This window comes from Pongo pygmaeus, chromosome 15 (assembly GCF_028885625.2).
Source record: "Pongo pygmaeus isolate AG05252 chromosome 15, NHGRI_mPonPyg2-v2.0_pri, whole genome shotgun sequence".
Taxonomy (NCBI): Eukaryota; Metazoa; Chordata; class Mammalia; order Primates; family Hominidae; genus Pongo; species Pongo pygmaeus.
This window is the reverse complement of record NC_072388.2, coordinates 61834801-61852955: the sequence shown is the minus strand read 5'-3', so window position 1 is coordinate 61852955 and position 18155 is coordinate 61834801. Positions and strand designations below refer to the sequence as shown.

General features: G+C 39.8%; 1 protein-coding gene across 1 annotated transcript in view; it reads left to right on the top strand.

Annotated features, from left to right (window-relative positions):
- The first annotated feature begins 2405 nt into the window (after positions 1–2405).
- Positions 2406–18155, top strand: part of KCNH5 (potassium voltage-gated channel subfamily H member 5) — a 347265-nt gene continuing 331515 nt past the window's right edge. The window contains exon 1 of the mRNA XM_054448009.2: positions 2406–3270. Coding sequence (XP_054303984.1) covers positions 3198–3270 — 73 coding nt within the window. The 5' untranslated portion in view covers positions 2406–3197. The remainder of the gene's footprint in view (positions 3271–18155) is intronic.

Here is an 18155-nt window from a genome sequence, read left to right as displayed (position 1 = left end):
GAAACAAAGAAGAAAGGATAAATGTCATTTAATTGATCTGCAGATGGGAATAAGAAAGTTCTACCAGTAATTTTGTGATTGTGTCTTAATGGAGTCCAAAAGAATTTCCTCTTTGGGAAATGTGAGCTAATACACCCACAGAGGAATGATTAGGAACAAGAATATATATACTAGATGGGAAATGCTGAGAACCTGAGATTTTAAATCAATACCCATAGGCGAGATGTGGGCAGCTGATGATGTGCAAAAGAACATATAGATTTGAAATATTCTCTGTTAATGATGATGGAATTATTACAGCATGCTAGAAGTCTAGAATAGCAATCAATGAATTATACATATGTTTAAAAAATAAGTCTGTCTATTCACCAACTCAGCCAGTGAATGACTGTTTAGTTTAGGATCGTTTGAACACAGGTCACAAAAGAGTCGCTAGAGTGGGAAATTCAATTATGTGTTTAAGGCTGCTGTGGTGACGGTGGTTTCAGTTCTTCCCACCAACTGCAGGGAGGGAGTTGTAATCTGGCGGTATCTCTGAGTGCTGCTGTGGCAAGCTCACTACGGATCCAGTCTGCACCTGAGTCTCTTGTTACTTAACTAAACACACCTGATGTATTTAAAAGACATTTTAACTGTAAGGGGATAAGCTCCATGGCCAGCAGCACTTCCTGTGAAAAGCTAGAATAGCCTGGTGTTATTCCACCGAGTCTCTTGATTTTTTTTTTTTGCATAAAGATTTTTAGCGGAATAAAATTGCCTCGTGTCAACCTTCTGGGTTTGCTCAGCTGCCTGGTCTCTGAAAATTTCAGAGAGGGAAAAAATGACCCCAAGGTAAAGGCTGGATCCTGGTTTTGCATGTAGCTGCTACAAGCAGTAGCGGTTACCCGGTTGGGGAGAGGAGAGAAAGGGAGAGAGAGAGGTTGGGGGGGGAGCGGGGAGAGAGGGTGGGGGGAGAGAGAGAGGGGAGGGGAGGGGAAGAAAGGAGGGAGAGAGAGACAGACAGAGAGAGGAGAGGGGAGGGAGGGGAGGAGAGGGGAGGGAGGGGAGGAGAGGGGAGGGAGGGGAGGGAGGGGAGGGAGGGGAGGAGAGGGGAGGGAGGGGAGGAGAGGGGAGGGAGGGGAGGAGAGGGGAGGGAGGGAGGAGAGGGGAGGAGAGGGGAGGGAGGGAGGAGAGGGGAGGGAGGGAGGAGAGGGGAGGGAGGGAGGAGAGGGGAGGGAGGGAGGGGAGGGGAGGATAGGAGGGAGAGAGAGAGAGAGAGAGAGAAAGAGAAGATATCCTGTCTTGAGGTCAGTGATTAGTAATCTAGGGGGTTCCAAAAGGGGACAGGTGCTGAGATGTGTACTTCCACCCCTGCCTGGGGATTCTCCCTGCTTCTGGTAATCTGACCTTGATAATTTCTAACGCAATTACCTCTCCTCTAGCATATTCTGACCCCAGCAAAAGGGGACGCACCCATCCAACTGTCTTTTCTCCTTCAACACTGAAGACTTCGTTCTACCACCAACCGCTGACGCCGCGGCAGTGCACTTTTGGTCCCCCACTCTTTGACCCTGTTTACACAATCGTCCTTTCTCGACAGGCCCAGGTGCAGCCCCCAGAGAAGAGAGGAAGCCTTACATGTATCATATTTACCTGGAGGGCTTGTTAAAACAGATGGGTCAACCCAATCCTCAGAGCTCCTGGTTCCCTAACTCTGGGGTAGAATCCACTAATTTGCATTTTAAACAAGTTCTTAGGTGGTGCAGATGCGGATGCTGCCCGACCAGGCCACTTTGAGAACCACTGCCTTAGATCAAGGAAGGTGCCTCAGTGTGGGCTCCTCTTTCCTTTCCATCTCTCTCCACCCCCTTCGCATTTATGCCATTTTCCTTTCTCTGACACATTCAGGCTTTTGGACTGTTTGTAACGGTGCCGCTTCTGTCCGTTCTCAAAGCCTGGAAATTGAGGGGTTTGTTAGAGGTGATTCCTGCCCTTCCCCACCCTGGCGCATCTTCGCCCCCACAGCCTTTACCGTTTTTCCATCGCTAACACTGCCCACCTCACTCCCCCTCTCTCGGGTGTGAATTATTCACCCTCTTCCCCTACTCTTCGCATCAAGTGCAACCTTTCCCGCAACTTTGCAGCGGTGGCGGGCTCGCGGCTCGCCTTCTGCGCTCAGCGGCCCTGGTGGAAACTCCCCTGGGGGGCCGCACGCTCCCCCAGACGCCAAGCCTGGCCCGGGTCGCAGGGGCCATTCCGGGCGCTGGCTGTGCGCTCGGACTTCAGGGCTCGCGCTCCCGCTCCGGGGGTGGGGTAAGGGCGGTGCGGAAAGCGCCAGTGTTCAGCAAGGTTTCAGGCGCCGGAGCCCGGAGGGGGGCGGTAGCAGCGTCAGGTGGCTGCTCTGCGTCCCCGCGCGCCGCCCAGCCAGTCCCTGCCCGGCTTTCAGGCTCGGCTGGAGCTGGAGCCTGCCCGCACCTCCGCCCCGGGAGCCGCGTCCGCACCAGCAGCCCGGATTCGGGACCCGAGCGGGAGACGCCGAGATGTGAGCCTCCGACTGGCCACTGCTCTCTCTGGCATCCGCTTCTCCCATTCCACCGGCCCGATTGGACAGCGATCGCTTGCCTCGATCTCCGGGGAGAGGAGCAACCACCAGGCGCACAGCCCAGAAGTTGGGCTGCGCTGTTCAGCCCGGAGCTCGCTGCGCGAGGGGGTGGACCAGGAGACCGGGAGACGAAGGCGCGGGGAAGGGGTCTCGGTCTGAGCTGAGGGGGATTGGGAGGATGGGGGCTTGAGTTCCCTCTTGAGCTCCCCAGCAGGGGGAGAGATGCAGAGCCCGCGCCCAGGCGCCGGCCGCCGCGGTAGCAGCCTCAGCAGCAGCCTCAGCATCAGCACCGGCGGGACAGCGACAGCGGGGGCGGCGCAGGCGCACTGTGCCCCGCGGAGCCTGCAGTTCCCGAGCCCCGTGTGCGGCACCGCCACAGTCTGGGCAGCGGCGGCCGGGGGAGCGCTACTACCATGAACTGCCTGGTTCTCCTCCCCAGAGCTGCTCATCCGGGTCGGGCTGGAGACACAGTCAGGGGACCCCGTCGCCGCCGCCGCGCCCCCTCTTCTTTCGGCTCAATCTTCTCTTCCACCTTTTCCTTCTCTTCCTCCACCTTCTTTGCCTGCATCCCCCCCTCCCCCGCCGCGGATCCTGGCCGCTGCTCTCCAGACCCAGGATGCCGGGGGGCAAGAGAGGGCTGGTGGCACCGCAGAACACATTTTTGGAGAACATCGTCAGGCGCTCCAGTGGTAAGGAGAGTTGTAGTTCAGAACACCCCCACCTCCATCCCGCCCACACGCGCCCCCCATCCTCCCCATCCCATCCCTCTCCCAAGGGGGGAGGGGGATGCAGGCAGCCTTACCTGGTGGTTTCATTTACCAGTTGGGCTGGATTTGGGGTGGGGTGGGGTGGGGTGGCAATGAGATGGTGGAGGAAAGTTAGTTGCATCCCCTTCCTACCAGACAGACTCACCCCCTCCCACCTGTCCAGAGCCCGGAACTGGAGGAAAGAAAGGGGTTGGATAGGGTGTAGGTACATCTGGAACATAGAGTTGAGTTTTGCTTTTATCTTTCTTGTTCTTCCTTCTCCCACATTTTTCCCCAAAGTGAGCAGCAGGGACTGACCAAATTCTGAGTTAATCTCAGTGGAAAGGTTTCCCTCAAGTTGGGAATGGCTGCGAAAGTGGCTACTTAACAAGATTTAAATCTCTGGAAAGGCTTTTGGCCCTCATGGGCACTGGGAAAGGTGCTTTGTGCTGGGGAGAGTAGTTGAGGTTGAACCTAAAAAAGAGTTCAGTGCTTGAAAAATGGGAAGGCAATTACTGTGGACAAATTGGTGTTTAAAGTTTCTTCTTGCTATGTTTTTCACTGTACATTCATCTATATATTTTGTTTGACTTAAACATGAGAAACGTAGAAGTGAAGCAGTAACTATTGTGCTTGTAATGCAACTAGAAGAAAATCAAAAAGATGCCGTCCTACCTTGCTACTAACGTTAATCTTTTCTTGCCTTAATGTGTCTTTAAAATACCATCCATTTATATATTCATTTCCTACAAGATATTCTGGATGGGAATGGTTATATATTTCCACATTTTAAGACCTTATAAACGTTGCATCTTACTGAAATCTGCGTTTTCTACTTGTTTTTAATTCTTTTGTATAATTTTAAACTTCATAAGTAAGATATGTTGAATATCTTTTAAAGTTTTTCCTTCAGAGGCTGTTATTTTGACATCTCTTGCTTGGAGAATAATGAGAAAGACATTTCTGTATATGGAGTACAGTAGAGCTTGGAACAAAGCAATGGAAATACTCTATGCAGTTCCATAGTGCCTTATTTATTCATTAATTGAAACAATATTTATTTGGGTGCCTTATACCATAGATACTCTGTGGTTTCTTGGGATTAAAAAAAAAGTAATTAATACACATCCTGTCTTCTTAAGAGGCTCCTTGCCTAGTTGGAGGCACACGGAAAGACAGAGGCACACTGAAATATCAAATAATTAAATAAATAATGCTTTCCCTAAATGGTAGATTAGATTATACTAATTCTTAGATTAGAATCTCTTTTAAGACTAGGCTTGCAAATATTTCCTCTGATTTTGAGACTAACTGTATTTAAGTGTCTCAAAGTATTTTCCCCAAATATCTGTCTTGTTATTTGTTTTTAATTTGAGGTTTTAAACTTTATTTCTTTGTTTTGGCCAATGCCTGAAACAATACAAGTCTAAAGCAGTAGTGTTGTATTTGGGTTGGAAAAAATAGCGAATAGGGTCTGGCCTAGTATTCTTTTAAATACCTGTAATATTTTTTAGTTATATAAATTCATAATGGTAGGCAATTTTTATTCTTATACATTACCTTCTTGTATTAAGATTATACTAAACCTATAATACAAGGGGATATTACTCTTAAAACAGTTTGGGGAAAATGTGTGGATTATTGGAATTAGTTAAGTATACAAATCTTCTTTCAGCTTTATCATCCTCTTGGGTTATTTCAACTTCACGCAATTTGGTCTATGAGAGGACTTTTCAGAGAAGGCCTTAAAACATAAAATCTGCAGGATTACGATTGCTCTGCTTTATAAAGAGAAAGAACGTGAGAATCCCTTGACTAAACTTTATTAATATAGCAACTGTGGTTGAAGCTTCTTATACAGACTATGAAACTATGAGATAGTTTTTTGAATTTTTAAAAATTGTAGATATACTATGAAATGAAGATTTACCTTAGATGGCTTAGAAATGTCTGTTTCTGTTGCCTCCATTTTGTATCTACCACTCAAATTAATGAGTATTTTATCTTTTTTACACTTCATGTTCATAATCGTTTCATTGGTTAAATGTTCCTTTCCTGGACAATACCAAGTGCAAATGAAAATTTATCTGTTTTGGCACTTAAATGCCACCTCTAATTGCCTATGGCTAACTTTGAATACCACTACTCAAACACCCTGAACTATTTGAAGTGTGTTAGATAGTTGTAGTGAGTATATATGCAGGTGTGTGTGATAAATACTGAAAAGTCTCAGTACCTCTTTTATAGGCAGAACCTCAGAAATTGAGAATTATGGTTTTAAATTGGTCTACACATTCACGGGGGAATATCCCGCAGTTGTTGTCATTTCTATATGATTTGGCAGAGAAATAGAAAAATTTATCGTGAGAAATTGTTTAGTTGAGACTAATAGAAAATTCCCTTCAGGATTCTCACAGATGGATCAGGTTTGTCATTTTGAAGGTTTCATTATTCACTAACTTAACAACATTGAAAGTGAAGTGTTGGCAGAGCTTTAGTAGGAAGAGAGAGAATAGAACCCAGCACTACCAATCTGTTTAACAATTGAAACAGAGGCTAGCTTTGTCTTTTTACCTGAACCCCAAGAAAAGCTCTTTCTGATACAATATCATTTTCTTCTTATGAAAAGATCAGACCTTATAGTGAGAGTCAGCCAAACATAGACATAGATATAGGGAGATACCCATATAATACACAGGCACATAGGTAAACACTCAGCTGGTCAGGCATTCACCCAGAAAACTGAAAAGAGGAATTTCTTACTTCTCCTATTTTGGGATTTGTCTGTAAAGTGTGTCCACCACCCTACAGACACAGAGGAAGCAATCTAACTCTTCTTCTCTCTCTTGCACACAAGGAGCAAAACAGAGATGTAGAAAACAAAACAAAACAAAACAGAGCAGAGAGAAAGGGGTGGGGTGGGGGAGAGAGAGAGAGATTATGGGACATGAAAGGGAAATGGACACAAAGAGAAAATGTCAGACATTTATTTGTCCGTGGATATCACCAATGAACTGAAATCTCAGCCAGTTACAAATTTACCAGAACACTTTTTGATGATGTGAAACAAAAAAGCAAGAGGTGTGGCACATTTGAATATCACTTTTATACCTGAGGATTTCTTAATAAAGTTCCAAACTCCTTAGATGCAGTTTCCCAGAATAACAGCGCTGTATTCTGTACTCCAGAGTGGCAACTATAACCTATGCTATTATTTCACACCTCTTGAGACTGGATTTTTATTTTCCTTATTTAGTTGACTCAGTCTGTTATAAGCGAGCATTGCAAGTTGTTGCTGGTGATTCAAAGTCTATAAAATAAAATAATGAGGGCCATTGAGTAGGATGGATACACACACACTTTATAGTCAAATCTCAAAAGAAGCAAGGAATTCTTTTTAGTTTTAAGATAAAAGATAAGATTATTTATAGACAAAAGGAATTATAATAATTCTTAGCATGTGATTCTAGTAAATATAGAGGGCATTATTACTCTAAGAAGTTGTAAAGGTTAAAGTATAAATGCTATAAGACTGTTTAGACAAATTTTTGGCTAGTACGGTCAAAATAAGCCATTAGTAAGGGAAGGTTTAGAGGACTATGTGGTGAGTTCATTACAGCTGAGCAATGTCTCCCAGAAGGCCCCTGCCCCAAGGGCTTACAGACTAGATTTGTGTCTAGAACATTATTAGGATACCTTCCTTTATTTAAATTTCAATTATTTATGCAAACTATTAATCTAAATTGGGCTCTAGGGAGCAGTAAACTTGTGGGTAGAGGTTAAGTATCTGGAAGAAAGTAACTGTTTGTAGGACTTTTAGGTTAAAATTTAGACTCAAGAGACAAAAAGTATTTCAAAGACCTTCAACCTGATTTTGTCTTTGGGCAGCACATTTTACTCATATGTGGTCTTCAATTCCTTAGCAAATAGGCAGAAATGATTAGTTTGAGTGACTAGATTGCTATTTTGAAAAATTATAACTACAAATTAATACTTTTAACTAGAAATTTATTATTATTTAATATTTTAAACATTATGACAAATTGGAAGTTTATTTTAGTTTTGTGGAAAACTAGAAGTGTTTTTCTTTTTGGGGAAAAAAGGGGTTCAGGAAAGAAGAAAACAGAGAAGGCAGTATTTTATGAACCACTTACCTTCAAGAAAAGAAACTCAATATCCTCAGTTTTTCATTCTGCTTGAGATAGCTGGTTGCACAAGCACTTTTTTTACTCAGCTATCTCTTACTTGTAGAAAAGTCCAAAATTATTTTCATGCTGTAATTGACATTTGTACAAACTGAGGTCTTAAAAGAAACCTATAAGAGAGGAAGCAGAACTAGTGATCTGTAAACAACAAAAAAGGAATAATAACTTTTACAATTAGCCAATTTAAAAGAAATGATGGAAAACAAATGGATTTTATTTTGGTTGTTGTTGTTATAAAGTTATTGACATTTTTTCTTGAAAGGTTTTCTTTAGTATCTAAGATACTATTCAGGAAATATTGATAAAACCACACAGTGTTTTTGAAGCGTTGGTTTACTCAGGCCTTATAATGTACCACTTTAACATTTAAAATATCAAAGAGGTTGAAATTATACTGACCACTTCCTGAATTATATTTATACATAAGCCACAAGATTGTTCCTTGCATTAGATTCCCACACTCCATTATATAATGAATGCAGCACATTGCTGATAGAGGGATGCTTATTCTAAGATACTGTTATCTTCACTAGAAATTGCCCTCTTTGTTTATCTTTTGCTTGATTCCAGAAGTAGGATGTGTAAGACATCCATCCACCTAGGCACCTTGTAACTGACTTACTAAAAGGACCATATAAACATTATTTTTAATAGAAGGCCCTAGTTATGATTCTTTTAATTGATAGCAACTGAGTAGATTTCCTAAAGAAGCCCTTTAGTTTAGTCAGTGTTTATCTTTTTCTTTCCTTGTGAGTCACAGCCGAGTTTCTTAGCTTGGAGGAACAATGCTTCTGCATTCTCCAGAGTGTAGCCTAGGAAGAGGTTGTACTGTTCACCAAAGTACTGTAGTTAGTATTTACCACAAGAGGTCACTCTGGGTTCTGTCACAGGTGAACCAAGTGGTTAATATTTTTCTCTTTTTCTGTTCTCCCTCCTCCCCCTTCCCCCACCTTGCTTGCCACCCCCCATATTTGACTGGGAGGGAGTCAATGTAGTTAGTTGGTGCTCTTGGAAGAAAATATCTAAAATACAAGACATGCAGGAAAGTTAAATGAAAAAAAGGTATTTATTATATTATTAGAATTTAGTTGATAGTGATCAACATTTTATAACTACACGAATGTGATATTGATAAAAATTGTTTCTGTAAAAAAATGGATTTAAATACATTTTAGACTAATAGAGCATTTTCTTCAGCATATAAAATTTTATTGTAATACACAATTTCAGCATTTCATATACATACAGTATATGAAATATAAAGTCTTGCAGAAAAATGACCTGTACATAATGCTTCATATTGAGCCACTTCAACAGAGTTTTTCTCTATGAGACATCTTTATATAATTTATATTGAATTGGTGAAGTAGAATCAGTTCATAACAGTGCTTTAATTTTATCAAAAGATAGTTTACAGATTTATAGTTACTTCCTCAGGATGTTATGTAATCCTAGTATTTTATTTTTACCCAAATTTTAAAAATTAAATACAGAGCTAAATTGTTTAAAATTATTAAATAATATTTTCAATGTTATTTAAATTATTAAACTCCAAAAGACAGGATTGGGAATAGACTGTTTTAAGAGGTTTTGTTTCCTCTTAAGTCAGTAAATCTGAATTTTTGTTTAAGGCAATTCTTTTTTCTTTTTGGTGGGTTAGAAACCATATATCGAGAGATACTTTGAAATGTTCCACACAATATTGGTTTTAATGGGAAAAATTGAAATATGTCTTAAAGTACTTTTATAAATACAAGAGATGTGTTGTGAATCAGACAAACATGAATAACAAATCACAATCCAAAACCAGTGGCAATTATTGTTGTGGAAATTGAGGTCAGAGAAAGTAGTGTTCTAGAAAATATTCTAGAAAATGGACATTTATGAAGCAAATTCCTTTACCAATAGCAAAGCAGAATGTAAAAAAATCCTCAGCATTTTCCACTAAATAGTCTAGCTTTATAATATATGACATGAGTCCTTTTCATCATTTAAAGATAATTTAAAAGAATCATTTAAATATTCCTATTTTATATAATATAGAAACTAATATATTAGAAAGGCTGAGTCTTGAAATATATTTGATCAAATGGAGGCAGTAATAACTATTGTCACATAGATCAGTGTGTATTTTAGACATCATTTTAGTATTTGGTTATATGTGAATACTATTACTTAGTAAAGAGACATTTATATACATTCTAGATAGTAGTTTTGTGACATATTAGGTTGACAAAAGAAAAAAGAGGAAAATTAATGAGCACAGTAATTTAGAAAGAAAGTGTGGTTAGAAAGCTATTTGAAATTTTATTGAAAATAGATTTCCCTCTCTCTTTGGGTCTGGTCCCATTATAGAAATATAACTATTAAGTACAAAGTCATATGGACCTCAAAAGATATGCAATTTGAGATCTGAGCTTATGTGCACAATCATAACAGCTTGTAGATGTAAGGACATATAATTGGGAAGTCATGAAAATTTTGGTATATGAACTAAGCTCCTTGAGGATATGGGTCATATCTTAAAAAGACTTTTATGTCCTCCACTGTGCAGAGCACATAGCAGTAAGTATTCGTTGAATAAATGCTTTTTTGATTTTTGTCTCCTAAAGTAACCAAGACCATAATTAATTCTTTCCCCAAGCCAATGCTGATTAAATCTATTAAGTGAGCTTGAATAAGTAATTACATAGTTTAAACTATTTAGTTAATCAATGCATATATCTGAAAACAGAAACCACACTGCATAGGGCAAATCAGATGGTACTTCTGAGAGGATGAGAAAGGAATATGAAATGGATCCCATGTTCATTTCCTATTCCAAATTGAGGTACGGCTGAAATATTTTCTACCATTTTTGTTTTAATCGTCAAGAGCTTGAAAGCTAGACTATTCTATACCAGAAAGAAATGCTTAAAAATTTGTAGATTCTCTTGCAGTTAGGAGTTATTGATGGTGAGTTTTATCCCTGGGAATCAATCCTTACTTGCTTAAGTACTTTCTGCGTGAGTTTTGCCTTGGGGAGCAGCTTACAGCCCTGTGCAGTATCCAGCAAAAGAGGAAAATGAGTTTTAGATTTTTAGAGACTGCAGGGCCAGCCTCAGGTTGCCATATTTAACTAAAAATTGAACAACTCACTTGGATTGAGGGGAAAAGTTAACCTTTGTCCTGATCTTTTCTGTGAGCCCTTTTTGGTCTGCTGGCATTTATTTTTATTTTTTAAATCTGGGGGCAAATTAAAGCACAATGAGTTTATTTTTATATATTTACAGCATTGAAAAAATAGAGGAGTTCCTCAATGGGGGTTAAAGAGTCTCAGAATAAAGATTCCGAAATACAACGCTGATCCTTTTACTTGGCTCTCATGCCCTTTCTAGTTAATTATCCATTAATGCAACACAATTTTATTGAATACGTACTATGTGCTAGGCAGGGATCTAGCACTAGGGATTCAGAATGAACACAGTGACAAAAACAATGTTTCTCCTGTTTTTCTGTGGAGGGCATGTGCATATTTGTAAGTTTCTACAGGCCTGTATTAGAGTCCTGGCTCTGACACTTACTAGCTTGGTGACTTAACTTACTTGTACCTAGTTTCCTTATCTATAAAATACAAGTAATAATAGTACCTAGTTTATGGGGTTAGAGTGAGGATTAAGTTAGGCGGTACATGTAAATATGGAGAATGGTGCCTGGCACATAATAAGCATTATATCATGCCAGTAGTTATTATTATCATTTAGTTGTTTAAATATTTGAATGCACTTTCTATAGTTGATGTTTTTAATTCTTAGTCACCATTTACTTCTGCACCTCTTTTCAACGAATTTCTGTCTACTCCATAATGCTGAAAATTCCTAGAAAATTACAAGTGCGCATTCTTCTCATAAATCTTAAGATCTTTTCTTGGTCCATATTTTTTCTGACTTTGCGGGGTTTGAAACTATATTCCCCCACTCTCTCCACCATTCATCTTATAGCTATCATGAGCTTACAAGCCCTGCTGCCCTTTCTACTGGCTTCCCTTTTTGTTCCTCTCCTCCTCCCTCTTCTCCTTTTCCTTCCTAAAGAATGAGTTGAGTAGTCCCACAAGTTCTCCCTTCAACTTTCTTTCTTGCATCTCCATCCTACTTTTCAGGGAAAGTTTGTCTTCTGCCATAATTTAAACTTTATCTTCTCTGTGCCCCAGGTCTGTGTTTCCAAAGGTATACAGGATTTCTCTTCTTGTACTACTCAAAAGTCATCTAAAACTCAGTGTAGGCAGAATAGAATTTATTTGCTTTTGGCCTCAGATTGACTTTTTTTTTTTTTTTTGTATCTCCCATTCCTATTCAAAGTGTCTTTAGTGTTTTTGTTTTTTACTCTAGAAGTGTTAGGGTCATCTTTGACTTTCCATTCAGTATAATGTTAGTCTTACTTTCCAACTAGATTATCAATCCTTAGCTTTCTTCTGTGTCTCCTGTAAGTGCTGTGTGCAGAATAAGTTAATTCATGCCCATTTACTGCACTGACTCATCTTAAGACATGAAGCATGTTCATAGCTGACATCATATACAGCCAATGTCTCTAACTGTGATGGACCAAAGAAAGAACTACAGGTCAGAAGGAAAGAGTTGCCACATTAACTGAGCTCAGAAACTAAAGGTCTCCAAGAGGGAGGAATGAAATGCGTGACATATTCCCCTTGCTCATTCCTAAAACAGCTTCTGTCTCTACTAGAGCAACCATCATCAAGGTAACTGGTAATCTTTCTGGAACTCTATAGGGGCATTTCCAAGGCTCACAGAGCAGTGCTTTCAACTGTGCTGTCAGGCACAGTGCTGGGATGGAAAGAGCAAAGGTGTTGAGTTCTTGACAACACAGACTCCTGTCTAGCCCTTACTCTCGGTGACACACTGAGGCTCTCCAGAATTAGGACACCCACCTTACAGGGTTGCTGAGAAGATTTGGTGAAGCCACAGATGTAGTGGATCATCTCAGTAAGGACTTACTCTAGATAAGGTAAGGTAGGGGAGATTTTTTTTAACCTGAAGAAAGCAAGAAATTAAGTAGTTGAGAATTTCCCAGCAGAAACTGGTGAATCTGAGCTTAAAAGCATTTGAGTTCAATTTACTAAGGGCTTACCTTGGAGAGAATACTAAACCCGAGCAAACAACACATCCCTGTCCATCCTCGCCCCAAACAAAAACCTACTGCCTAGAGCAAAAGAAGTATCAGTTCTGCTTACTTCAATACCTGATAATTCTTGGACAAACTGAGGAATAAAGCAGAAACATCAGCTTCTTCTTATAACCAGCCTAGCGAAATCCTGCCAAAGGAGAAATGAATTGAATTTGTAGCTCTGTAACTCTTTCTTGAACAATTAGCTCCTGTTACATAGAGTGTAGAAATTTAAAAACATACAGGAGAAAGCTTTAGAAAATTAATTGGATTGTGAATGCATTCAGAAAAGCCTCCTTCTGTTTTTCTATCATGTTTGCAGGTTGGACCAGCTTTTTAATTGAAGTTTTTCATCATTTATCTTGCCATTAGTGTTTAATTGCCATTAAAGGGTAACTTCAAAGAAAATATGTAATCTCCTCAGAAAAGATGCAGTCCATTTGCAAAAATCTTTATTTGTAGGATTTAAAATGATGCTTAAACATTAAATATGTACTTTTGTTCCTCTTATAAATACATCTTGACTGATTTAGCTTTTATTCCCCAAGATTATGTAACTAGCGTAAGTCTTACGGCTTCAGGTATTTTAAGAAATTTCATTGCAATAAAATTTAGTAAAATGTTATCATTATATCAGGGTGAAAGTTTTCTGTTGTATTACGATGTTATGCATCAAATAGGCCATTACTGCAATTATATTTTGCTTCTAATGATTCTGACCAGTTTATGTTTTAGAAACTCATTTTTTCATGAACAAAACACCAACTATTAAAAGTAGAAACATTGAATTGTTAAACATTTTGTGGAGAAATCTTTTTTAATAGCAAAGTTGCTATTATTCCTACCACTAGAATTTCAGAAATATATGTTAAAGTACCTCATGCATTTTGAACCACTTTGGCTGGATGAAAAAATGAAGTTAATGCCATCAAAGAAACACAGAAACTTAAAACATGTACCTTTGATCATGAAGGAGATAGAAAGTGGAAGCATATTTTTATCTGATGACAACTGAACAAGTTTGAACAAATTAACAGATATTTTTTCATATTTCAAACTCCTACAGTGATGGTCTGCTTAATGTTGCCAATATTATTGGGTAATAATTAGTGTCATTGTGGAAGGTACAAAGTATGTCTGCACATTTGCTATATTGCTAGAGGATTGTTGTAGGATACAGGTGTATTTTGTAAGAACATGAAGGAAACCAGCCTTACATTCTGTCATTGACATAGAAATAGGCAGTGCACATACAACAAATCAACATTGTGGATGTGGGCATGACATATAAATTGTGCCTTTGTTTAGCCATCTGTACCAAGATTTTATTTAACCCAAATACAATTGCTATATCTGCTTCAGATTTTTCCACTATTACTGTTCTATGAAACCTATAGATATAGGTATAGGTATCATTCATCCAGAAGACGCATTTAAAAAATAATACAGGCTGGGCGTGGTGGCTCATGCCTGTAATCCCAGCACTTTGGAAGGCCGAGGCAGGCGGATCACAAGGTCAGGAGATCGAGACCAGCCTGACCAACATGGTGAAACCCCGCCTCTACTAAAATACAAAAAATTAGCCGGGTGTGATGATGCATGCCTGTAGTCCCAGCTACTCGGGAGGCTGAGGCAGGGGAATCACTTGAACCCAGGAGGCGGAGATTGCAGTGAACTGAGATTGCACCACTGCCCTCCAGCCTGGTGACAGAGCGAGACTCTGTCTCAAAGCAAAAAACAAACAAAAATAATACAGACTGCATGATTTAAATTCACAAGTTTCTAGAGGCCATTCAAAGCATGGGAATATCTGCTTAGCAACACCCACCCCCTCCTTTTTTTTCTTTAACTTATTGCCAATTCCTTGAAAAAAAAAATACCTACCATGGTCCTTATCTACCTTCTTAACAATGTCTAAGAATTGCTTATAACTATTTATTGACTGACTGTATGACTTTAAATAGGAAGCAGAATTTCTTATTTGATATATTCATAAAACATTTGTGAGTGTACAGTAATGAACAAATAGACATGGTCCCTGACCTCATGGAACTCAGAGTCTGGTAGGGGAGGCAGGCATTCACCAAGCCCACATCAAATATATAATTACAAATCGTGGTAAGCATTTTGAATGAAAAGGGGAGGGTGTTACGATCATGTGCAACAGGATCTAATTCCAATTGGGAGGCCTTTCTAAGGAAGTAGTGTTAAATTGATACCTAAAGTGAGAGGTAACAATAGGATAAGTAAGAAGAAGAATATTTCAGGCAAAGAGAAAGCATGTGAATATTCCTAAGGAGAAAAAGAAAATGAATGGCTTAGTTTGTGAAGCTTACAGACTAGCGCAGCTAGATTGCCTTGGATGAAACCAGAAGAAAGACAGGAGATAAGGGTGAGTGACAGTTAGGGGCCTGACTGTTCAGGGGAAAGATTTTGTGTTTTATTCCTAATGCAGTGGAAAAACCTCATGGTCCCAAAAGCTACTTCCATAAGGGTTGAGGGGAGGAGGAGCAAGAGTGGGAGACCAGTTAGGTCTGGTCTCTGTGCAATAGTCCACGCAAGATATGATGGAGGTCTGGCCTGGGATGGTAGTAGTGGAAATGGAGAGAAATGGATGTATCAGATATGTTTTGTTGATAGAATTATTAGGATCTAGTAATGGATTGGATGACATGGCTGAGGTGTGGAGGATGACTCCCAAGGTTTTGGCCCAAGCATCTGCCTGCAGATGGAGGTAGGGAAGATATCCTTGAGATGGGAAAAACTGGAAGAAGGCCACGCTTGGAATGAAACTCTAAAGACCGTCTGCATCATCACTGTCATCTAGCTCCCTTTTCATTCCCTTGAAGAAAAGAAGAATGCAGCCAAAGACAGCTTAGCTCAATATAAGTGTGTACAGATGTGATTTCTGCATTCTACTTGCAGTGTTCAGAAAAGAGCCAGGTAATTAGCTTGGACAGTCTGGTCATTCTTGTGGATTAGAAACATGTAGTTTCAGATTTTGATAAGAAACTGATTTGGATAAGAGACTAAGTAAACTTTTGAATAAAACCCAAACCCCAAACTAAACCTAACTTTATAATAAATATTTGACAGTAAGCATTGTTGAAAAGGCCTCTGCAGCCAACTCCTTTTAGAAAAAGTTAGTGATTGCTACATGGTTTTAATGGGTCACTTTTGCTTCAGATTTTCCTTCTTAGGCATCGATTTTTGGAATGTGTGTTCTTTGAATGGGAGCACTGTGAAGGGTGGGGCGATACTTGGAGCTGCGACTGCCTGCACTGATTCTTCCTCACTGAAGCCCCAGTGATCCAGAAGAGCAACTTGAAATAGCCCTTATCTGGGTTTCTAGTCTTGCCTGCACTTCGTTTCTGTTGGAAGAGCTGTGTGTTCCAGGGTTTGAGGGCTTTGAGAGTGAGAGCCATGGTTTCTGGTTGGTGTGCTTCTCTAAAGTTAGAACTACATGAATACAGTCAGAGGGAAAATGCAGCTGACTTTCTTCACATGCCGTCCTGGATCTTGGCAAACCTATAAATTAGTGAAAGTTTTTTTTTTTTTTTGTGAAGTCATTTTTCTTCTCAACTCCACTCCATTTTCTTTCTTCCTCAGTACTCTAAAATTTGTTTGTGGGTCTTATTATTATTTCTTAAAATACTTAAAAACTGCTAGTCCTCTGAAATACTTCTCTCTGGGGGTAGTTTGCATAAAAAAGGTAAAAAGGAGAGGGAGCCAGAGGCTTAACCCCCTAAAAAGGTGTTCCACTCTTTTTTTCTACACGTCTTAAAAATTGTATATATATAAGGCCTGTAACATTGTTTTTATATACATATAAATAGTGAAATGATTATACAGTCCAGCAAATTAACCTATTCATCATCTTCCATATTTACCCTTTTGTATGTGTGTAGTAAGAGCTAAAATCTCTCTTAGCAAATTTTCAGCATACAATACAATATTAGTAAGTACAATATTAGTAACTGTAGTCCTCATGTTGTGCATTAGATCCCTAGACTTATTTATCCTACATAACTGCCAGCTTGTATCCTTTGATTTCTCCCATTTCCTTCCCCTCCCCACCACCCTTGTTAATGTACATGAGATTTCTGGATCCGAGAAGGATATGATTTTCATAAAAACAAACAAAAACCAGTCCAATCATGTTGGAGCAGCTCAGAGGAAATCATTTTTTTTCTCCTGGAATTGCTATAGAAAGGGAGGAAACATCCCACATGCTCTTATATTGCCTTTATTGACTGAATATAACCTTCCTTTGTCCAGAATTTTTTATCAGCCAGGATTACTGATCCCATGATTTGTGTATGATCTCCTTTAGGAATTAATATGTAGTAGTATTAACCTAAGTGTAGTTATTTTCCTGTTGTCCGAATAAATTGTTCTATAAAGAGGAAGTGCCTCCTTGTATTAAAACAAAATAAAACAAAAACTTAGCAGTTTAGAAATATAGTCTGATAGAATAGAAAGTCTTAGACAGGGAGGCCTGGTCCTGTCTTTTTCTCCTACTAGATACTCTTTTCCTATGTTGGATGAGTCTTTAACTTTCCTGGTCTGTTTTCCCATCCCTAAAAGAAAGGAAAAGCAGAAGATGGATGCATTCTGGGGTCACCTGAGGATCTTGTTAAAATGCAGGTTCTAACTCAGAAGGTCTGGGGTGCGTCCCAGGTTCTACATTGCCAATAAACTCCCAGGTGATGCTGGCCCATACTTTGAGTAGCAAGGCACTGGATCAAAGTGTGCCAGACTTGGCTGAGCATGAGACTTACCTCTTTGTCTGTATTTTTATATTCACCTGTGAGGGAGTCAATTCAGATCATCTGCATTAGAATTTAACAATCTCTATTTTTGACATTGGTGACAAGATTCTATTGCAGCTGCCAGCATTTAGGAATTATTGCACTAGATTAGTGCTTCTCCACCCTGGCTGCACATTAAAACTACCTGAAAGACTTAACAATAAATATTGATGCCTGGGTTCCACTCAAGACCAATTAAAACAGAATCTTTGGCATGTGGGGATGGGGATGAATAACTCCTAGGTGGCCCCCTCCAATCTCCCTCAACTTTCACTCCACTCAACTGTGCAGTCAAGATTGAGAAACACCTGGTCATAATCCCTGGGGGACCATTTGGAATTAAGGGTCTTTGATTTGTTTTTAACCTTCTAACCCTTGAAGAAAAAGTGCTTGTTTTATTTTATGTTCTCCTCTGATAGGATACTGCATAGTCTTGAATGAATATAATGAGTTGTTTTTAAGTCTTAGCCCCTTGTAGATGCATTCCAGAATCTGCTGACATGTGAAATTACAGCTTCTGAAATCCTTGCCTCCTGGTGAGGATAATGCCCTGGTTCTTAGGCACCTCATTCAGGACCATATTGTGTGTTTGATCCCTTTGGAGATGGAATGTTTGTAAACATCTTTAAGGACTGAAACAATCTGGATCTCA